Below are 23,316 nucleotides of genomic sequence, written 5' to 3' on the forward strand. Positions count from 1 at the left end.
ATTCACACTTGCTCAATTTCGCATACATCTGCTTATCTCGTAACGTCTGTAAAACAATCCTTAGATGTTGTGCATGCTCATCCTTATCATGAGAATATACAAGAATATCATCAATGAAGACGATGACAAATCTATCCAGATATTCTCGAAATACCTGATTCATCAGATTCATAAAGACTGCCGGTGCATTCGTCAAACCGAATGACATTACCAGAAATTCATAATGCCCGTATCTGGTCCTAAAAGCAGTCGTAGATATATCTGAGTCTCGTACCCGCATCTGATGATATCCAGATCTCAGATCTATCTTGGAGTAAATAGAAGTACCCTGTAGTTGATCGAACAGATCATCAATCCGCGGCAAAGGATACTTATTCTTGATGGTGACATGATTCAATTGCCTGTAATCAATACATAATCGCATCGATCCATCTTTTTTCTTGACAAATAAAATAGGTGCTCCCCACGGAGAAACACTCGGACGAATATATCCCTTATCAAGCAAATCCTGTAACTGCTGTTTCAATTCCCTCATCTCTGAAGGTGCCAGACGATAAGGTGCTCGGGATATAGGCGTAGTTCCTGGTACTAAATCAATACCAAATTCAACCTCTCGCACCGGAGGAAACCAGGAATCTCATCAGGGAATACATCAGAAAACTCGCTGACAACCGGTAACTGATCAATACCCGTACTACTCGTGGACATATCAACTGCATAGATGAGGTAGCCCTCCCCACCTGACTCCAAGACATGACATGCCTTCAGAGCCGAAACAAGTGGCATCGGAGGTCGCGCACCCTCACCATAAAAATACCAGCTATCACCCTCAACCGGATGAAACTGTACCAGACGCTGATAACAATCCATAGTAGCATGATACAAAGTCAGCATATCTATTCCCAAGATACAGTCAAAATCTGTCATCGCTAATATCATCAAATTAGCTGCTAACACATTACCCTCTAACTCCAGAAGGCAACCCATCACTAGATGCTTAGTTACTATCTCTTGCTCCAACGGAGTAGATACAACTAAATCCATATCTAATGATACATAAGGTAATCTATGTCTCTTAACAAAGCGACTAGAAATAAAGGAATGCGATGCTCCAGTATCAATTAATACAAGTGCAGGAATACCACATAACAGGAAGGTACCTGCCAACATGCGATCGCTTCCCTCTGTAGCCTGCTCCTGAGACAGAGTAAACACCTGCCCTTGAGTCTGGGGACGATAACCAGAAGAACTCTGTGGTGCTGGCTGCTGACGTGGAACAATTGTGAGACCTCGATTCTAAACCACTAATCTCGGATTAAACAACAATTAAGCGAACAAGAATCCAAGAGTAAAACAATTCAAAGTTTTTTTTTTTTTTTTTTAAACGCCGCGCGCCTGCGCGAGGAACCAAGCTCGCGCGTGCGCGGGCTTCAACAACCGAGACCAACCAAAGGCTCGCGCCCGCGCGAGGTACCAAGCTCGCGCACGCGTGGGCAAACAATTCAGAGGCCCAACAGAGGCCTCGCGCGCGCGCGAGGAACGCCTCGCCCGCGCGCGGAAGGCCTGGGCAGAAAATGCTCAGGCTGCAGAAAATAAAGAAAGGATTCCGCGCTTGGTCCGACATGCCTTCAAATACATATGCAATAACAGGGTGTAGGGAAACATGCCATAACAAGTCATGCTTTCAGAAGGCCTAAAAACAACCAGAAGTCTAAATCGATACGACAACAACATACTTCGATTTCATATTACAATCCGAATACAAACTAATTCGAATAACAAAACATATCAAGTTCGAGTTCTAACATGCTTCAATCTTAAACTAGATAAACATGCTACTTCGACTTCTAAACCGAGTCTCACTCCTACTACTTGCCCTCGAAGCTAACCATGCCTCTTCTGACTTGTTCCTGCCCCACCTGTTGCCAAGTACACATACAAAACAAAGCAACAGCCGGATAACCGGTGAGAACGACATTCCCAGTAAAAGCAACATAACAAGTAATACAAGTAACAAACATGCTTTCAATACAATAACGAACTCAATAACATCGTAATGAAATACATGTCTTTAAACAGGGATATCAAATCTGATAACGAGGGATTGCTGCTGTGCCTTTGGGATCCCGAGGATAAGATCACGTAACAACTCACCGACTCTCCCAATCGAGGTAGTGCCACGTATCTCACTCCTCTAGACTTTGAGCAACTATAATGAGTATGCTAGCACCAGACGAAACGACTACGACCTGGGCCACTCAATCATAGTTCCCAAACGTCTAAACAAAAAGGATGGTTCTGCCCGCTGAAACAAGATTGGCTCAAGATGAATGCATAACAGAAACATAAAACATAATCCTTTTAACAAAACCAATACAATCAAACAATACACAAGTTCCTCATGCTAGAACAAGTGTAGATGCAAGTATGAGATTTCAAAAGGGAAAACTCGAGAACCACAGTCCCGAGTATGCTATCCCGCTACGATGACTGCTTTTACCTTTCAATGCAGTAGCTCCAACTCTGGATAAGCTACAAAAGAGATTGTATAAACAACTACACAATCTAACAACAACAAGGCAACGGTTCAAGGAAAACTCTTTATACCGTTCTTCGTCCAATTCTCTGAAACGATCAAACAGCTGCTAACTCTGGGCTTGACAACTCCGAACGAATCTGTTCAGATACAAGAGATGATTGATCAATAACCACGATCAACTTACAAGCCAAGTTCAAACTCAAAAACGGTTCAAAATCTCCAAAAACTCAAACCGACGGCATAACGGCTATAACTGAACAACCGGCAACGCAGACAGCAGTTCAATACTGATAACAACTCAATTCAATGCTAATACAACAACAACAAGACAAACCCAACAAATCTCAAAACCATGATTTTCGAAAATGGCTTCCAAAAATCATAACAAATCCGAACGTCGCTCTATTTCAAAACTGACAGATAATAAACGATCAGAACTCTGTAGAGAACAACATACTCGAATCTAAATCGATTCTAACAACATCCAAAAACTAGAATGTATCTGATCGTTGAAAAACTTACGGTATAACGGAGCTCTCGCTGCAGTGATCGCTAAACTGTCTTCAGAAATAATTTCTAACGGCCGGATCGAGCTCGGACGGAAATCCAAAAGCTTGAAAAGGAGATGGGGCGTTTCAATGGAGGAGGAGCCGGCTAAGGAAGGAGAAGGATGAATGAGAAAAGTCAAAAGTTGAGTAGATAATATAACAAATCCATTATTTGCGTTTTAGTCCCTGAAATTTCCAAAATTTGCAAAAAGGACCCTGATCAAAATCAAGTCGGCTCGTGAACTCTGCAATCTCCGATTAACTCAAATAAACTCATTTAAGATAAAAACGGGGCGTCACAACAATAGAAGCCTGAGATCCAACTTGTGATCCCGATCCACTAGCAGAACCCATGCGCTGAGGACAATCTCTCCGCAGATGTCCCTGCTGACCGAAAATATAACAAGCACCAGTAGCTCTCCGACATGAAGCTGCAGGATGCTTCCCTCCACAATGACTACAAAACTCCTCCTTCTTATTCTTCTTCCCAAAACGGAACATACCTCGTGAACCACGAGATCCAGATGAAGTAGTAGGAGTAGAAGAAGACATAGGTCCAGATTGCACAACAGATTGAGCTCGAGGCTCAAAAGATCCACTAGGCTGTGCTGACATCATCAACTGTGCCCGCCTGTTTCTAGTCTCCACAAGACGGCAACGGTTTACCAAAGTCTCAAAAGATACCGGGTCATCACAGACGACAACCTGAGAGTAGATATCTTGGTTCAAACCTTGTAGAAAGATATCATACTTCGATGCATCACTCTCATTGATATGAGGACTGAAAGGTAGCAGATCAAGAAATCGTTGCTGATATTGATCAATAGTCATTGATCCTTGCCTCAGAGTAAGCAACTCCATCGATCGTGCTTGGCGAACAGCCGGAGGAAAATACAATTTTTAGAACTCCCGACAGAAATCCCCCCAAGTCACCTGTCCTCTCTCAGTACGTGCCTGAGCAGCTTTGGCATCCCACCAAAAACGTGCTCGATCCTCTAGAACAAATTCTAGAACTTCCAATTTCTGATCCTCAGTGCAATCGAAAGCACGAAAAGTACTCTCGAGTTTAGACATCCAACTCCTCGCTTGTTCAGGATTCTCGCCTCCCACCAAGGGTTTCGGTCCTAATTGCATAAATTTATTGATAGAGTAGCGACGTCTACCCTCATGATGACGATGTCGATCATCCTGATGATGATGGCGACGATGATGATGACCACCTCCCTGGCCAACACTACCGTGACTCTCGTCAGCCATATCCTGAAAAGAATTGTACATTAAAATACCAATGCGCAAGAATTACTCAAGACTAAACTAAATTCCAAGTACTAATCCCAAAATCTAAGCATGCTCTGATACCAAAAATGTAGTGACCCTGCATGGTATCACCTACTAACTGGCAACTAATAGCATGCATTAAACTTAATACAGCAAAATAACTTAACAAAGTAAAACGTGCGGAAACTTAAATTTACATATCAGCTTAGTAACATAATCCAGGCTTAAATCTGTAGTGATACAACCAAATCGAAATACTTAAAAGTAAACATTATACAGCTAAAACAAATCCTGCTGTATAAATTCCCTTGAAAAGATCCGGCTCCCTAGTCCTGCCTCGAACTACCGGCTCCGTCCATCCTGCGACCTGCCCCATAGAATAGGGTGTCCAAGATAACAACTAGGACGTGAGCGCTAACGCCCAGTACATAGACATGAGTAAACATATGTATATAATGCATGCAACATGATGACTGGTAAAGGGTCATCTGAAAAGTCATGCTCAGTACCGGCGCCACATGAGTGCTGCCACCGCACGGATCAACCTCTGGGTGCAACCACACTCGTCTAGTACACCAGAGTAGACAGACATAAATGCCCTCGCCGTCGCGGTAATCTCAGTGACAGACTATCGAGTATAGAGCTGAGCGGCTCTATAGTCAGGTATAACAAGGTATAGGCTCAACGTGTATATGCACATGACATATGAATATAAAAAACGATAAATCATATATCATGCCATATAATAATGCCAAATAAATGCAACATATAAACATGTATACTCGCTGGCAATCTCAGTCAATGTGTACGTACCTCTAGGCTAGTTCAAGTATAGTAGGATCCTAGGTTCCAAGCCTATATTCAAAAGTTCACCGTATCACTATATAAATTTTATAAGCCTTAACTAAGCTAATAAGTACTCCCAAAACTTAAATAGATTCCCAGACCATACCTTCATCCGTAGTAAGCCCTTTGGAGTCGCTAGTCCCGGATGACTATAACCACACCTTGGTTATTCCAGAACCTCTATTATAACCGATAGGGCCCTCAAGTGTATATCTCACACTATATAACTAAAGAAAGAAACTCGGGAATTCGTATTTAGAAATGAATCTGAGAAGCCCTATTTATAGGCAAAATTTCCGGCCAGGATCGGAACTTCCGATTTTAGGATCGGAGCTTCTGATCTAGCTCATTGCATGCATGTGTGACATGTCGGGATTGGAACTTCCGATCGGGCGATCGGGGCTTCCGATCTGCTCTACGTTCAACCCTTGTCAAAACTCGCGGCTGAGTCATCGAGCATTGCTGGCAGCTGGAGATCGGAACGTCCGTTCCAGGATCGGAGCTTCCGATCTCGGTGCTTCCGCTGAGCTTCCGAAGTGGCTGGGATCGGAGCTTCCGATCTGGGTTCGGAGCTTCCGATCCGGCCCAAAGTCAAAAGCCCAAATTCTCTTCCGAAGTCCAATAACACTCCGAAATTGATTAATTACCAACCCTTAATCATGTTTATCATATTATTATCTTAAAATGGAATCTGAGTTACTACAATGTCCATATGGTTTTCTCCTATATTTGTGTTGCGTGATCCCACACTTTCTTCTATTTGTGCAATCTGTGTTATTAGGGATTGAAAACCCCCGGTTGTGTTCATTTTTAGTCTACGAACTTGAGATTTACAAATGATTCTGCTAGGTCATGTAGATCCTCAAGACCAATCATTTCTAAAGTCGTCATCAGATTTTCTTTTCTGAGACAATTTTGATAACATTGATCAATTTCTCTTTGTCGATTATAGGTTTCTGCACCACTTGGCTTTTCTCCTTTGATATAAAAGAGGTTATGTAGCAAATGATGGTGATAATTTTCCTCTCGTGATCATTTGACTAAACTAGGTCATCGTTCTAGGTTTTGTATCTTTGTTCGAATATCCTTTAAAGTTTTCAGAATTTCTTCTGGCTTTTAATGATACTTTCAATTTGTTGTGATACATAATGTAGCTGGTTGCCATAATTTTGTACTGTTTTTTAAATTTCTCTAAAATTTTTCGAGATCATAGATGAATCTGGAATAATTCTAAGAATTTATGACTTTGAATCATAATTTACCTTAGTATTCTGATTGATTTCCTACTCTTTCTAATATCTAACCTTAGTTAGATCTCATTGTTTAAAATATTCCAAAATTTTGGAATAAATCCCGAAAATAAAAAATCTCGAGAATATGTTCGGATCCATAATTTGAGGAAAAATTTCCTTCTCTACTAAGTAAGTTACAGAGTAATAATAATTTTATATGTTTGAAAGAAAATATCTTAGCTCTGTTACCATTTTCATGACACTTTATACATACTTATGAACTACTAGTAAGGTACATGTGTGTTGCACGTGAGGCTTCAAATTTGTGTAAAAGAATTCATAATTGTAGGTGATATTGTTTTAAATTAAGTAATGGTCCAAATCATTACAGTGATGAAATTTGGGAAAAATGAGTAGAAGTATTTTTAAAGCTTTTCTTGCTTAATCTTTGTTTCTTGATCCTTGAGCTTCTTTTCATGTCTTGATAGTTTCTTGCTTCTTCGGAAAAATGATGATATTTTTTCATCGTCTCGTATTTCAATTGAATTGCTTTGGCATGTTTCTTTCTCTTCATTTGTTGTTGAAGCCTTCTGATTTTTTATTCTGGGATGTCCATGGCTCGTTGTTTTGCTTTTCTCTTCTTCTCTTCGTTGACATTCTTTGGCTGGGCATTTGATTTTTCCAATGCTTCTACTATGATGGACAATGATTGGTTTTTGTCTTCAACATTGTGGTCCAATTTGAACAGAAACTTGTATTTTTCATCTTTTTGTTGCTCGAAACGTTGTAGATATTTGTCGAGAGCCTCTTCCTGTTGTTACATTTATGTGGATTTAGATTGTCAACATTATATCTATAGAATTATATGTTGTCGCTAGTAAGAGTAGAAGTTTTACCTGGTTAATGAACTCATTTACTTGTAAACCAATCAACATTGTTGCAGCTTCTTCAAATAATGTCAATCTTGCTATCAGGTCATCCTCTTGTACGAGTAGAGTTAAACGATACCTATGAATGTTTATTAGTTTTATAAAAAAATGTCATAATTGCTTTTAATAAAAATTAAAATTAAAATAAAATATATACATTACATCAATTTTGAAGTTTACCTGGGAATTATATTGAGTTTGACAGTGACACAACGCTTGCAATTGTTTCCATTACTTGTTTTGGTAATAGCTTTCAAACAGTTTCCACAAGCTTCATACCATGGATTTGACTTATTCTCGATCTTATATATTGTTGATTCAAACCAATAGAAAAGATTCTGACATAGTAGAAATTTGAGGGGAGAAATAATAAGTGTTAGTGAATTCATATTGCAATTTTATTCATCATGGTTTTGTTTTTTCTATTGTGATAGTCCTTATAAAATGTTATTCTAAGTTTTGTTGTATATGAAGTGAAAAAAAGAGTTTATACCTTTGGAAAAATATTTTTTTTCATTTAGTAGTTGCTTAAAAGTGAGTTGTTTTGAGTCCGCAATAAACTTGGAGATATACATTTCATTCATGTTTTTTTTTGTTGTCATTCATCTGCAACCTGTTAAAGAAGTGTTAAGAAATCCGAAAAGTAATTGATATATAAAATTTGGAGTTGTAAATTAAAGTGCACACCATGACTTAAGCCTCTCAGATTGAATACAATATGGATTGTGAAGCATTCCGGTTGTTGTCGCAAATCGTAGTTGTGTTGTACCTAAAAATTTGAATGAAATTGAAATAAAAACCATGAGCAGAAATGAATTTGAAATTGTAGTAGAGAACCATGAACAGAAATGAATTTAATAAATTTTATGGCTATTTTGAATTACCTCCATAGATGTTTGTTTTCATGTTAAAAAATGCCACTATTGGGTTATTGCTTTTGTTGATCTCAAGGAGTTGTCCTTCATTTATTGCAAGATCATCCCATAAAATTATTGTGATTCTGTCCAACCTATTAAAAAAATTGAGTTTGTTATTATAGTGAATTAGTGATATTGGAATATAAGTATTTATTTATCTTTAACTTACAATGAATTCATCAACGTTATTTTTCTTTTGTATCCTTGACCTTTTTCGTCCCTATTGAAAACGTATAAATGCTTTACTGTCTTCACAATTCCTATGATATCTAAATGTAAAAGAAATTTGTCAGCAAACGTTTTTGGTTTAGTATGTATATTATACATCTATGTAATATAAATAATAATAAATATAAATAATAAATATAAATATATAAATAAATATAAATATATAAATAAATATAAAATAAAAATAAATATATAAATAAATATAAAATAAAAATAAAAGAGTGAAAAATACGAGGATTCTTACCAATGTCTTTGCCGTTTGTTGATGTATTTTTCACTTCCGAAAATTCCTTACAGTTGTAGTTTATTTCCCAATTTAATGAGCTGGGTTGTATGTCGACGACTCTCGTTTTCTCCTGTAAAACCAGTTCGAATTTTGGGTTAACATTCGAAAATTGTATGTTTATCTTCTGTACCTTTGGATTGCAAATACGATAGCTCCTATTGGTGATAAATTGGTCTTGAAATTGTTCTATCGTATTTGATAATAGAAGTCCATGTATCATTGTTCCATGTTGTCGAAATACATGAGTATTAAAATTATATTTGTCAATGAAAACATACAATAGTGTATTGAGATTTTGAGTTAGTGAATATAAATAATTGTATGTAGTAGAATTTGAACCTGTTCATCGAGCAAAATGAGCTTGCGGATTGATATCGTGCTTTGCTTTACTGAAGTGCGGTTTCTTTGTCGAAGAACGATGACTTTAACAATAATATCTTTTTGATTCTCCTTCAAAGAACTGATATGAATAATATCTAGATTTTCCATAGTACTTTTGTATTTAGGATGAGATAATTTGAGATAATATATTATATTATAGTATTGATAATTCTTTGTTTGTTATTTGCAGGTTTTGATATGGATCGATTATCTTGTATTTATACAAGGTTTTTTTTTTATAATTTTTTTTTATGGATGACCTTTGGAATGATAGGCGATCTTTTTTTAGATTTCCCCGCATTCTTATCACATTATTTTCTGTGAGATAAAATATTATTTATGATCAAACTTTTCAAAGTTTGTAGACTAGGAGAAGTTTGAATTGCAATGTTTTTTTTAATATATTTATCCTGAAGAAACTCGTTTGTATTAATATATAAGGTGGTTTAATGGATTTCTTGGTCGTTCAATTTTTCAAACGATCAACTTTTTTATTCCAGATATCATTATTATTTTCGATGAGATGCATATTTTATTTTTAAAAATTATTATGTTAATTAAATTAAAATTGTAAAACATATTTAATTTATATAATGTTAACTTTTATGCATTGTTTTGTAATAATTAAGTTGTCATATATATTTGATAAATTAATTTTTTGACATATATTCGTATTGATTAATTAATTTATAATTATAATATTTATTTAGGAGATAAAAAATTGTATCTAATAAGTAATAATGATTAATGAACCTAAAATTAATCTTCGATTTATCGAAAGCTTGAAATTTTAAGAAGGTTCATATTCCAATGAAGCCATATATGTTGACCGCCAAGAGGCCCTCTACAAAAGAGAGGGTGCCGATTATTATTATTATTTTTTTAAATATCTATATAGTGTATGTAATTTTAGTTAATTATTATTATAGAGAAAATGAAATTATTGGGAATAAATTTTCATGATATGCATGTAAAGCAACAATTAATATTTTCTTTTTCAATTCTTACGTTATAAAAATTAAATATAATAATGTCCACGATTCATGTGTTAATATTTTGTATCATCATATTGAAGTAGTTAATTTATTCAGTGAAATTTCATTTGATACATGAACTATTGCGTATTAATAAAAAATATATATCATTTAGAGTTTCTTCATGGCAATGGGCATGTTATAATTGTAATGTTATTGGCCAAAAAATATAAGTGAGAAAAAAACACATGAATTTTGTAATAATAAAAAATGATGGTGATGTAAATTTCCAATAAAACTCACTATAAATAAAATAAAATATAAAATATCATTAATCAAACGAAAAATATTAATAGCATTTTGTTTTTTTTTTTTGAATAGTTCATAGTTTAATTTTTTAAAAAAAATAAAGAAGCGACAACTTTTAAAATTTATGTGCCAAGATTATGAGTATTCAAAATCAGATATATTTGAATTTATTTATGATAATGTGTATTTTTAAATTTTCTTCGTATATAATTTTGAAATTATAATGTTAAATTCATAATCTACGTTAGCGAGAAATAACTATAAGTTCTATAAGTATTCATTAATAGAAGGTTCATACGAGATAAAACACGATAAAATTGTATTTTAGATTAAAAAAATGTAAATATTTAAAATAATTTTATGTGTTTAAAATTTTTATTTGTACATAATATTTATTATATTAGATAAAGTAAATAGACTATATATTTCAACGAGAATGATTAGATTAAAGCATACAATAATTTAATAAAGTTTGATTAAAAACGATTTAATTATAAAATATGTGTAGTGGTATAAAGTTTCTCTATAATAAAATACCATTTCATCGTATTATATTGCAGTTAACTTTATATTAATTATTTTAACTTTCATATATATATATATAGTTTATATATGTATCATGAATATGCAAATTTATCAATAATTCATATGTTTAAATATTTTTTTTAATTTTTAATTTAATTACTCATTTGTTATTTATAAAGCAAAGCATTTTGTGTTTTTTTTAATAAGTATAAATTTTTTTAATTATTATTATTATTTTTAATTTAATGAGGTGCAAACATTCATACTAATTTATATTTATTATTATTATTATTATTTTTAATTTATTTCACAATATAGCCTGAGCATAATTTTAATGGAGAACATTTCATTAGTCCAAAAGGTTATTATGATCCATAATTCTAACGCTATGACCCGATCCGATTATAATCTCAATGGATCGACTAAACAAATGCCCAACACCATCGCCCTCCTTCGAAATTCAACTGCCAAGCCGGTTGAGTATATGCTATCGGCAGGGTGGTAGTGCCATGCAAGTGACGGCTCATGATTGGTTGAGTTACACGTCACCGTTACACATAACCCGCCACGTCATTCGCAGGGTAATGTCCGCAGCCCTGCCGGCGCCGGCGGGATGTACTAAACCTGCGAAGCCATTGCAGATTCGCACTCGTAGCCCCATCAGGAATCGCTATCATCCTCCGAATCCGATAAGAACCTCGTTGCCAACATCGAAGAACGAAACTCATCGGGTGAGAATTTTGTTGTAATTTTCAGATAGACAGCTTAAAATGCCTTTTTTTTTTCCTGAAATCGAAGAGATCTGATATGAACCCAATTTCATAAACGTTAGGAATCACGAATCCTCTCAAAATCGTTTGTTTTCTTCTCGGTTGAGCATTTTTTTTAAATCTTTTTCTGTCTTCCACCTCGTAAGGTAGCTTTTCCAAGAATCCTTCTCAAAATTATGGATTTTTTTATTCGATTTCTAGTTTTTTTTTTTGTTGGAATTTTCGTATGGATTTAAGGTGTTATGTTTTTGCGTTGTTAATTTTCGATTGGATTGAAGAATTTTATGGTTTTTTGGTTGGAATTCTTCTTTGTTTGTAGAATTTGAGAAAAAAATTGAACCATAAGTTTTGATTCTAGTTGAACCGAAATCAAAAAGCAATTTTGGTTTCATAAAACAATTTTGGTTTCAGATTTTGAAAGATAGTTTTACCTTTGTGCCTTAAAAGGTAATCCAGTCCTCTTGTTAAAGTTGCCAATTTTGATAGATCTTGTTATGGTGGATATGATATATGTTATGCATAAATTTGGCAGATTAGATGGGAAATCGCTACGATGAAATTGATAAAACATCACAATGTTGTTCGCTTGTACGAGGTTAGTATCTGTTGTTCGCTTGTACGGGAAATTCTTGTTTGTGTTCAGGTTATGGCGATCAAGACCAAGATATTCATCGTTATGGAATTTGTTACTGGAGGAGAGATCTTCGATAATATTGTAAGATTCGAGCTTTGGTCCAGTATACAAGGTACTTAAACTTTAAGGTTTTTGTCACATATTGATCAAATAATTAGATGATGGGTTGATTCGCAGGGGGTGTTAGTGAATGGGCAAGAAATAGTAGTTAAAAGGATTGCAAGATCCTCCAGTCAAGGGGTGGAGGAGTTGACAAATGAGGTTGCGGTGATCTCTAAGCTTCAGCACCGGAATCTTGTAAGACTGCTTGGTTGCTGTGTGGAGTGTGAAGAAAATATGCTTGTTTATGAATACATGCCTAATGGAAGCTTGGATGCGTATATCTTTGGTGAGTAATTGATGATGCATTGTTCTGATTTGGTGCCACAATATCACTGTCTAAATTTTTGTCATGCGATAATGAAATGAAATCCAATTAAGCTGCTTAGGAAGCCCATCCGTTGTACCAAAGATATTAAATTAAACTCCATGTTGAAAGATCAGTTAGATAAAACTCGATAGTAAACCTTATAGCCCTCAAAAGTTCAAATATTTTTTTGGAGAGATTTGTGTTAAAAACAATTTATAAAAGAACATATTCATGTTCCTATCACACTCAGAAGGAAAAATTCAGTTTTTAAGAAATATAATTTCTGGATAATAATTTCATATCTAGGGGCACAAGAAGCACGTATACCACAAAAAATGTCTCCAAGGAGTTTCAGAGATCAATTTACAAATACAGGTGGTTTCATGGAGTTTTTAGCCTATTCAACATAAAATAAATGCAGATGTAATTTAGGATGTAGCACAAAATATAGGTGAGCATGCTCCATGTTGCGGCTTTATATCCCAAATCTTGATTAATAACAGCAAGGCCAGCTCTACTGAACAAAGTATTGGATTTTGTTAAGATTCTTCTTCTCTTATTATTTCATGAAATCTTGGACTTGATTCAAATTTATGGACTCGCATAAGCAAAGGTTTCTTGATTGGCGACAACGAGTGATCATTGTCGAGGGAATTTATCGAGGTGAGGTCTTCTTTATCTTCATAGAGACTCGAGGTTAAGAATAGTTCATAGAGATCTAAAAGCCAGTAACATCTTACTGGATGAAGATTTGAATCCGAAAATATCCGATTTCAGAATAGCAAGAATTTTTGTAGGAAAAGAAGATCAAAGCCAATACAACAAGGGTTGTTGGAACATAGTGAGCACTTGGTTCTTTATTCTATTATGTTCTTGCTTAATTCTGTCACTTATGGTGAATTAATGTTATGCAGTGGCTACATGGCCCCAGAATATGCAGTACATGGAAGATTCTCAGAAAAATCCGATGTCTTTAGCTTCGGAGTCCTGTTGTTAGAGATTATAAGTGGAAGAAGAAATGCTATCTTTGAAAATGATGAGCTATCCCCGAGTCTCATTGGATGTGTGTGTTATGATCTTTTTTAATTATTCGTGTGCATGTATCAAATTTTTGATGGATGAATATGTTCTCCGTTCATTTGAAATCCTAAAATTATTGATAAAGTTCGCAATGTATCAAATTTTTGTTGGAGAGGAACCTGTTAAATATTAGTGTTTTGATTAGTACGTATTTCTGTGTTTTTATACACTCGGTCCAGATCTTTTATATATCTTTTTCATGTGATTAGATATAATATTTGAGTTGAATAGGAGTGAGTTTTTCAAGCTTGCTGAATTGTAGCTTTGAAGTGATCGGATTTATACTAATCCAAACGTTCTTTTTGACAAATTTTATAAATCGATTCATTTAATTTGGAGGAACGAAAGTGATTTTAGGAAAAATTCAAGTAATCGCAACAAACCCACCTCAAAAAATATGTATATACACACACCAATTTAGTTCTTTTTTTTTTCTTCGTCAAATTAGAATACGTTAAAAATAATATTTTTAATAGCAAAACTAATATTTTTGACTAAAAAAATAATACTATTTATATCAAATTAGCATATGCGGAAAGTAATACATACTTTTAATATAAAAAATATTAATTTCATGTCAAATAAGCATGCATTATTTTGATATAACATATAAATGCATACGTTTTAGAAATAATACTTTTCAAAAAAAATATAATATTTTTAACAAAAAAAGTAATACTTTATCAGAAAAAGCAATATTTTTTATATTAAATTAACAATTATTAGAAATAATACGTTTATCACAAAAACTAATACTTTGCACAGAAAAAATAATATTTTTGACTAAAAACATAATATTTTTTATGTCAAATTAGCAAACGATAAAAGTAATATTTTTCACAAAACAACTAATATTTCTATCAGAAAAACCAATACATATTTCACATAACATTGTATTGAGTTAGTATTTCCATAGTAATTCTCAATTTATTATAACGTCATTAAGTCGTCAAGATACTCAATTTTTTGCAAAGTAATAATTTGATATAAAAAGTAATACCTTTGCAATGAAAACTAATATTTTTCATGTAAAAAGTGATACTTTTGAGTCAAATAAGTATATATTAGTTTTCTAATATCTGCTTAACAGAGAAAACGATTATAAAAATAAAAAGTCAAAAAACAAACATAAATCAACAAAATAACTCGTCCTCATAACAACTATTTTTTTTGTGTTTTAGAATAATCAGTAGTGTCCTCTTCAATGGTGAAAGAGTAAGCCTATCATTTTTAACTTTTCTTGATTTTCCATCATTCAATTCTGTCATCCCTCGCACTTCAGAAAAAACAACCAAATCTCCATCCTGAAATTCAAGCCTCTCGTCATCGACACAAGCCACGAGGGCTGGATTGTCATTGCTAATGGAGGCAATAATGCCTGTGTGTGGATCCTCACCATCGACATCAAAACCGTAAATTCAGGACCAAAGTCACAAAATACACTTCCAAAAAGACCTCGAAATTCAGACTTGATAAAAGCAATAGGAGGCTGATGCTTGTGGCGATAATCATCAAATTCAATAGCCTTCTCTAAGCTTAAATTTGTAAAAAAACAGCCTGGAAGCATAAATAGACTAGTAAGATCACTGAGCAGAACTATAAAGTATAATGTTTGTAATCTTCAATGAAAGCCTAAGCAGCAAACATAAGCTTAGCATGTTGTTGTACAAAACATAACAGATGTCACATGTAAAACCTTGTGAATGTGTAGAATTCTATCAACTACTTTGTAAGGTATCATTGCAATGTACCCAATTTCCTTCTATTTTGGGGAAATTACACGCAATTTATCAGAGTTTCTCCCTGTGTGGAGGATTGACATACACCTGCAAGAGGGTAGTGAGGAGAGACACATAGATTGACAAACAACGCTCATAGGCCATAACACAGTTGAACACATAAGATTATGCAATTCCAATCAGATGCCGACGACTCAAGCAGAGAACCATGTGAATTAATACTATATTATTGAACTATCCAAACACAAAAATGCATAGCTACTTCATGGATTTGATGATAACAAAACAATCAACTGATAAAAAAATGTTAAATAAACAAAAATAAAATTGAACAAAACATACAAATAAGATTTTGCAGGAAAAGGAAATTTTAAATAATGCACCTGAAAATCAGAATGCTTCTCTTTGGTTAACTCGGTAGTTAGTGTAGAAATAATGACAGTATTGTTGAGTTCCTGTAGTTTGGGGACAGCAGCAAGAGCCCTGTTCTTCCCCAAATCTTCTTACGTGAAGATGAAACTGCTAGACAAATCCTACAACTCCACGGAACCCTCATCATGTAGAGTAACCGATTTAACACCAACAAGAATAAGGTTCTTCGCTGCAAACAACAAAAATCAGAAACCTTCATCAAATTGACATGAACCGGAACTCAAAAACACATTCAAAGTTATACATCAGATTGCAAAAAATATAATTAGAGATTTAAGAAAACCACATTACTGTGGAACAATGATCAAGTCAACATGTATATAAAACCTCCGTATATGCGAGGAAATGTGACAAGTAAAATTGTAAGAAACTGACATCTTAATACCGATCAGGCATGGATTCGAGTACATTTACGGCTCAGGTGGTTTGCCGTAGTCACTCGGTGTTACAAGCATATTGCGCGGACATTCATATGGCGCAAACATACACGTATTTCATAAAACTATAATCGACATATGCAACAAACTGACATATTATACACAATTTTGCAGATCGCTCCTACCTATTTCAGCGCCAAGGCCTTGCACTCCAGAAATCAGAATGTTTGATGCGAACAATCAACGTACCTCTAACCTTGCTCGTCCTCTGCTTCGAAGATAAGAAGTTGGGAGATTAGGGCTAGAGCGCAGACGATGTCAAGATGAAGAGAAATCGGAGTAATCTGCGATGATGCGTTGATTTCCAAGAATCTTCGATGGATTTGGGGCATAATTCAGCAACAAATTAGGGATTAAAGATGGGTTGGACAGGCGGGACTAATCTTTAGAATATGGGTCGTCTGATTGCCATTCGGACGGGCTAATTTTTTATATTGGGTTTACCCGTCTCACAAATATTGATCCGTGAGACGATTTTATAGGAGTGTTACTCAAGGTTATTATGGATATTTATTATTATTATTTTTTTTAATTTATTTCACAATATACTCTGAGCATAATTTTAATAAAAATATATTTCATGAGTCAAAAGGTTATTATGGATATTTCACAATTGCAAACATCAAAATTTAAATAGATAATAGATAAGAGTATTATGAGAATTTTTTGAGGGTTTTTATTTTTTAAGATTGAGAGACCAATTAGGGTATAATAATTTGAATATAGAAGGGACATTAAATATAACACAATTAGTGAGACGAATTATCATTGTATATTATGTTAAACTTTAGGATCATTAAATATGTGAAATTTGGTGGTTCATTTTCTTTTTCCCAGTATGACATTGAATGCTGAAACTTTCTGGAAGTCTGGAACTATCAATTATAAATCAATTTATATTTTAATGATAAACTTAAGATTCTGTGTTTCTGATGAACACTTGAAAACAGGGGAACATCTAGTAGTTTTTTATTGTTATTTTTTGGCCATGATTTAAAAAATTAAGATATAAATATAGCATTTTAACAAACCCACCAAACAATAGTAATATCAATATTTGTTAAATTTTGAAATCTGGGACCTGATTTTAAATTCAAAGACGAAATCACTTATCAGTCTATATATATCTGAACTCAGAACCTCACAATTGTCATATTCTCACGAAGTGTCATATTCCAACGATAACAAATAGCATCCATATCCCTATCCACGGTTAGTTCAACCCAATCTTTGGGGTACAATCTCAATAATAGTTCCCTTAATACAATATTTCCACAAAAAGAACTTGTTCCCCTTAAATACCGACATTTTTTTCCCTTTTTCTTTGGATGATATTTTTAGCAGATCAAAAATATATCACACATTTTCTTATCATTTTTCTAACTCTAAAAATCAAATTCAGCAGGACACCATATTTCCTATATAAACCTACCTCGAGCAACTCTGTATAATGATCCGATTATTCACGAAATTTATTTCTTACACTTGGGAAATCATAGACGCTCAATCACAATACAAATGTCACACATACACATATATTATCACAACCAATTGAAATTTCAAACATGTGTGTGAGTGTAAACTGTAAAGTACACCCATTTGAGGATTTACACATTCAACTTCGTACTCAAACATCCATGTTGCATATATCATCATCACCAACTGAAACTGATGGACTCGAAATGCAGGTTCTTGGCCGAACCCCATGCGCATATTTTAGCAACTTCATGTCTCATGCTCTTCGGGCCACTCACCAAAACTCCAACATCCGACTCTTTGCATTCGAGAAGTATCCCTGCCATCATCATTTTATCAACAACAATTAAGCATATTGTATTAAACAGATTTTCGTTAAGCGTCTTATGACGAAACGCTCTATGAGCATCAAGACATGCATGTTGAAATAGTTTAATTACAAGTGTAAATTGGATATACTACTATTGTCCAGAGCCTATAGATAAATAACAAGACCAGATAAGGAGAGAACTTACTCTTTAAATCAGGTCTTGCACCAAAATGCACCTTTGTGGACTCAACAAGAGACTGATGAGGAAGGCTCTCAAGCTCCCTATCCCCACCACATAACCAAGAATCAGGGGATGTGGTCGGTGTCGCGAAATCGACATTCTGAATCTGCTTCCCTTCAGCAGAAATCTTCCTCTTTTGCCACAAGAAAACTACACTAGCTGATACAAAGATGCAAGTACATACAATAAACATGTCCCAAAGAATCTTGAAACTGTAATGGTAATTCTCCCCTCTACGTTCCACCGGATAGATATGATAACGCGTGACAAGGCCTAGAGTTATCAGAAACAAGACAAATGAGGATGATATTATTGCGGCTAGACATAGCCAGCTATTCTTGCCAAGAACAGGGGAAATAGGGGAATCAAATGGATTTGGCTTGAACAGTTTAGTTTGGATCTGTTTCTTGGCATCTTCCACGGGTTTTTCGCTCTCTCTTGTAACATATGCTTCAATCTGTATTTCTAGATTGGAGAGGTCTAAAGGGGTGCCAGATAAAGGGAGCAAAAGGTCGAGCATCGTGAGATCTGTCGTGTTCTTGACGGCGGAGACTAGGAGAATTTTCGGAGCTTTAATGGTAGATTCTGTTGATGTTTTGTGGACGATTTCACGTATTATGGAGATGAATGGAGAGATGCCACTTCCTCCACAGATCATCACTAATGCCTCGTGGCTGTGACAATATCAACTTTGTCAAGATTGGCTCTATTCATGAGATTCAATACACTGTGCTTAATTATTACCTCATAATGTGAAATGATGCAGGTCCATAGGGTCCTTCAGTTGATACTTCAAGATGATCCAAAGAAGAAAGCTGTGTATAAAGCTTTTGAGTCCAACTTCCCTCGCTTTTAATCGCAACACTTAGGCTATGTGGCTCCAGGTTAGAGTTTGAAATCACAGTAAATGGATGCCACTGCAACTTGCATATGCTTGGAACATGCAGAAACAAGATGCTCGTGGGACTATAACTCAAATCTATAAAAAAGAAGAAAAAAACGAAGTCAATATTGATGATCAAAAGACTCTTTATACTAAAATTTGCCCATAGTTGGTTTCCGGGATTATCGAAAAAGAGTTATTGTCTAAGTCACCTGGATTCTTGGCAAAGGTGAGCTCCAATGTAGCATTAGGCAAAAGGCGAGTAGAAACCACTCTAGACCTGCGTCTCGATTGTAAGAACCTCAAGTATCGATCGATAATGAACAGAAAGATTCCAGGGAGAATCAAGCATATATATGCTACTCCAACATGGAACATGTAGAAGAACACAAAGAGAATATATAGATGGTGAGCATAGAAGAAAACTTCAAAAGCTTTCCTTCTAACACGATCAAAGCTGGTGACCCAAATCCCTAACGCCATCACAAGCGCGATAACTCCGGCTACATTTGATAAATAAGTACTGCTCCATTCAAGCATCTGCAATACAACAACTTCCCTCATGATACTACTACATTCTTCTTCTTCTCAATCCGAGGAAGAAATATGAAACATTTTTTAAAATAAAATAAAATAAAGTATCAAGTATATATATGTACTTACCAGGTACATTTCACCTGTCATTGCCCCCCAGTATATCATGAATCCAATGGAGTGGGCTGCAAAGAGAGCATTTGAAATATGGCCTAGCCAAATGTGATATTTGATACTAGACTCTGAAGTAAGGCCAACCAGAGGCAACAGACACGACCAACGAGTCACGGGGAAAAACAGGAATGCCCAACATGTGTTACCCAGGTATCCAAGCCTCAAAGACACGCTGCGGAATTTCAGCTTCCACCTAAAAAGGATATTCAACAAAATGATCATCCATAGATCAAGCATATTGGTTTCCCTTTTAGGCTACATGTTAAGTGTTGAACTATTGTCAGCTCACATCTCCGAGTTTTAGAGTTTGGAAAAGTGATGTCTGGACTTGAGTTGTGATAATTCTTGTGCCTTTCACTGACCAATATCCGATGTGTGCCTTAGATATTAAATTTGGACATATATTCCCTAATCTACGGTTCAAAGCAGAAAACTTTGAGCATGAGAATACAGAAAACTAATGTATCATATACTCATCGGAGCATTCAGATTGAAACGTTGAGTGATTTAGAAACATACACTTCCACTCCAGGTCGCATGTGGAGATGCCCAAAGCTAACATACAAATAGTTCCCCAAGGACCAGATCAAAAGTGCTAGGAACATGGCCGCAAATGTAACTTCCACTGCACTGACTACACCCAACGGCCACATCACCAGTGCTGGACGTCTCAAGGGTCGGAGACAGCGCCAATTACTGTGACGATTTCATGCTCAATCAGTCGTTAATATATCAGATCAAAGTCATGCATGCTAGCGAGAATTTCATTTTGGCAGTGTTTGACAGAACTCGTAGGAAACACTTCTCAGCTTTTATTTAACAAAATTTCACAAAATTTTGTTAACTTAATATAGAGAAGTGCTTCCTAGAAACTCTCTCATATACTACCTTAGTCAGTATATATCTAGGGTCGTTGGACTTCACATTCCGTTTGAGAAATGGTACTACTATAGAAAACTTTAACAGGCTGAAATAAACCGCCAAACCTCTGGTAGTTCGATTTCTTCTTGAAATGTAGATATACACATCCAAGAACAGCAATGAGCATGATCGGAAAACTGAATAAAAGAAGATTTGTCCCTGAAAAAGCATATAATATATGTGTATCAGATGGTAATTTAGCTCCAAAAATTAAGTTGGAAGAAATTTAACAAGTTAACATTAATGCATGGCAATATCCCAAACTGAAACAAAGATTAAACCTTGTTCTCTGAAGTAAGTGGAGTTGAGAGTTTCCTTCAAATTAGGAGTCCAAGAATACTTGTAAACTTTTGTAGGAAGCATAGTCCACATGAAAATATACCATATAAACACCATAAAGAAGAAAATTTGCCATGCTGCTGGGGATTTCATATTTTTCTGTTGTGTAATCTTGGATTATTAATTTCTCATACATTACATGCATTGAATAAGGATGTCTCTTGTATTTATAGGAGAACCCAAAAATTCTTGTCGATCATTGTACGTAAATTCGAAGAAAAAAAAAGCATGATTCATGCAAAAATACAAGGGTTTCTATATACTGTGAGTTCGGTTTCGAGCCATTAAAAAAAATGCGAACTAGCTAGTGGAACTATTTGAGTTATTTTATTAATTCCAAAGTCAAAAAACTCACACAGTACTATATTGTCTTTTATGCTCAGGAAGAGTCATTTGTATATTTGTTTACAATTAAAATTTATTTATAGAACACGATCCATTGTTGAACATTTAGTGTATATTTGCTTTGGTAAGATTTGGTTAATTATATTCTATCTTTCTTTGCATCTGTAGTTTAGTATGAACCGTAAAACTTTAAAAAGTCGGCGCGATAATTTATATATTGAATCATTTATGTTAGTAGTATCATTGCAAACCTTGAGATTAAAATAAAATGATTTTTCGTTTGACAAGAGACAATAAGAATGAAACAATATGTTTAATTAGATGGGAAAAATCACATTTTTGGTCTGTGACTTGCGTTTTTTCACTTTTGGTTCGGTTAACAAATAATTCACATTTTTTTTTCGTATTGTCGTCTTGTTTTGACAACATGTCTAACCTTTCGACTGAAAATTACTTATGCGCCGGCCACGAGATGAACGAATCACAAATGCCATGCAATTCATATTTTTTTTTAAAAAAAAATCACGATACAAGTGAACGTTTCTTTCTAAAAATCCATGTCAGCATTTATGTCGTCCATCGATCACATAAATAATTGCTGATAGACACGATAGACTCCATAAAATAAATGACCAAAAATGAAATAAAACAAAGTTATAATATGACCAAGAATATAAATTCACAAACAATACAAAAAATACAAATTACGGGACAAAAATAATTTTTCCATATTAGATTAAGTAAAAAAATATATAGTGTTATTAATAGTACGTACACCATGCAAGTACAGTTGACTTTTTGTTCTTGAAGTACTTGCGGCTGTACCATATATGCAAATTGCGAAGGATACAGAAGTTGACAATACTCTTAAGGGTCAGTTTGGTAGGTGTTATTAGCTTGGTTAATGTCTTTTAAAGAAGTCTAATCCTTGGTTTGGTAGCATGTTGGACAATAGGCCTTAATATAGTCTGCATGGGATACATGTGTACTAACTTGGTTAAGTTTATCTATCCATCTTTCTATCATACAACATCGTTCCAATAATACCCCCAAAAAGGTGGTCTATTTTGGTAGGTGCAGGGGCATAATTGGTACTTGATTTTAATGTACCACAATCCTAATTTTTATCAACTGCACCAAACAATATATATTTTATTTCATAAAATATAATCATTCACACCAAACAAAAAACTTTTATGCAACAAATTATCAATCCATCAGTTATCCCATCACCCGAACTAAACGCACCCTTAATTTTATGTCAAAGCATAGATTAAACGGTGAAGGAACGATGTCATATGTTGTAAATTGTAATAAATGATCATTATAATCAATAAAAGAATGTTATTATTTCATTATCATTTATTGGAAGAAACGAATGGCTAGCTGTCTCTCTCTCTGTAACTCGGTAATAAATAGCTTTCACTACATGTTACTCTCGTCTATTTTTCATTTTTTTTGGCAAATTGTTTTTTTTTTTTAAAAACTCCTAAGTTATCTCTTTGCAATTTTGTCATCTATGTTATTATATTTCAGTTTCCTCCGTTATTTTTTATTTTTTTTTTAAATTTAGTCGGTTTTTCAATGTAGCACTTCTGCA

General features: G+C 34.5%; 3 protein-coding genes and 1 long non-coding RNA gene across 8 annotated transcripts; 1 reads left to right on the forward strand and 3 right to left on the reverse strand.

Annotated features, from left to right (window-relative positions):
* Window positions 1–6,758: 6,758 nt before the first annotated feature.
* Window positions 6,759–9,274, reverse strand: LOC140867834 (uncharacterized). Of its 2 annotated transcripts, none has more exons than XM_073272886.1 (8): window positions 9,143–9,274; window positions 8,762–8,873; window positions 8,459–8,558; window positions 8,257–8,381; window positions 8,060–8,141; window positions 7,553–7,710; window positions 7,340–7,451; window positions 6,759–7,254 (listed from the first exon to the last, which is right to left on the reverse strand). In XM_073272886.1, the coding sequence occupies exons 5-8, from the start codon at window positions 8,060–8,062 to the stop codon at window positions 7,042–7,044; spliced, it is 486 nt and encodes a 161-aa protein (XP_073128987.1). In that variant the 5' UTR covers window positions 8,063–8,141; window positions 8,257–8,381; window positions 8,459–8,558; window positions 8,762–8,873; window positions 9,143–9,274; the 3' UTR covers window positions 6,759–7,041. The 2 variants fall into 2 exon arrangements, with proteins under 2 accessions (XP_073128987.1, XP_073128986.1); XM_073272885.1 differs by having other exon boundaries at window positions 7,866–8,141.
* Window positions 9,275–11,390: 2,116 nt separating this feature from the next.
* LOC140865872 (uncharacterized) lies at window positions 11,391–14,074 on the forward strand. 4 transcript variants are annotated; one of them, XR_012144744.1, is made up of 6 exons: window positions 11,391–11,723; window positions 12,295–12,477; window positions 12,574–12,784; window positions 13,112–13,468; window positions 13,502–13,646; window positions 13,720–14,074. XR_012144744.1 is itself a non-coding variant. In XM_073270701.1 (4 exons), exons 1-4 carry the CDS (start codon window positions 11,406–11,408, stop codon window positions 13,800–13,802), a joined length of 795 nt encoding a protein of 264 aa, XP_073126802.1. In that variant the 5' UTR covers window positions 11,391–11,405; the 3' UTR covers window positions 13,803–14,074. The 4 variants fall into 4 exon arrangements, 1 of the variants encoding a protein (XP_073126802.1); XR_012144745.1 differs by having other exon boundaries at window positions 13,555–13,646; XR_012144743.1 differs by having other exon boundaries at window positions 13,112–13,646.
* Window positions 14,075–14,967: 893 nt separating this feature from the next.
* LOC140867198 (uncharacterized) lies at window positions 14,968–16,875 on the reverse strand. The gene is made up of 3 exons (XR_012145074.1): window positions 16,619–16,875; window positions 16,008–16,225; window positions 14,968–15,442 (listed from the first exon to the last, which is right to left on the reverse strand). It is a non-coding gene; the product is annotated as an uncharacterized lncRNA (long non-coding RNA).
* Window positions 16,876–18,148: 1,273 nt separating this feature from the next.
* Window positions 18,149–21,464, reverse strand: LOC140867750 (ferric reduction oxidase 4-like). The gene is made up of 8 exons (XM_073272797.1): window positions 21,314–21,464; window positions 21,098–21,191; window positions 20,631–20,807; window positions 20,067–20,304; window positions 19,616–19,943; window positions 19,265–19,499; window positions 18,485–19,194; window positions 18,149–18,288 (listed from the first exon to the last, which is right to left on the reverse strand). The coding sequence occupies exons 1-8, from the start codon at window positions 21,462–21,464 to the stop codon at window positions 18,149–18,151; spliced, it is 2,073 nt and encodes a 690-aa protein (XP_073128898.1).
* Between the last annotated feature and the right edge of the window lie 1,852 nt (window positions 21,465–23,316).

This window comes from Henckelia pumila, chromosome 4 (genome assembly GCF_033568475.1).
Source record: "Henckelia pumila isolate YLH828 chromosome 4, ASM3356847v2, whole genome shotgun sequence".
NCBI classification, from domain to species: domain Eukaryota; kingdom Viridiplantae; phylum Streptophyta; class Magnoliopsida; order Lamiales; family Gesneriaceae; genus Henckelia; species Henckelia pumila.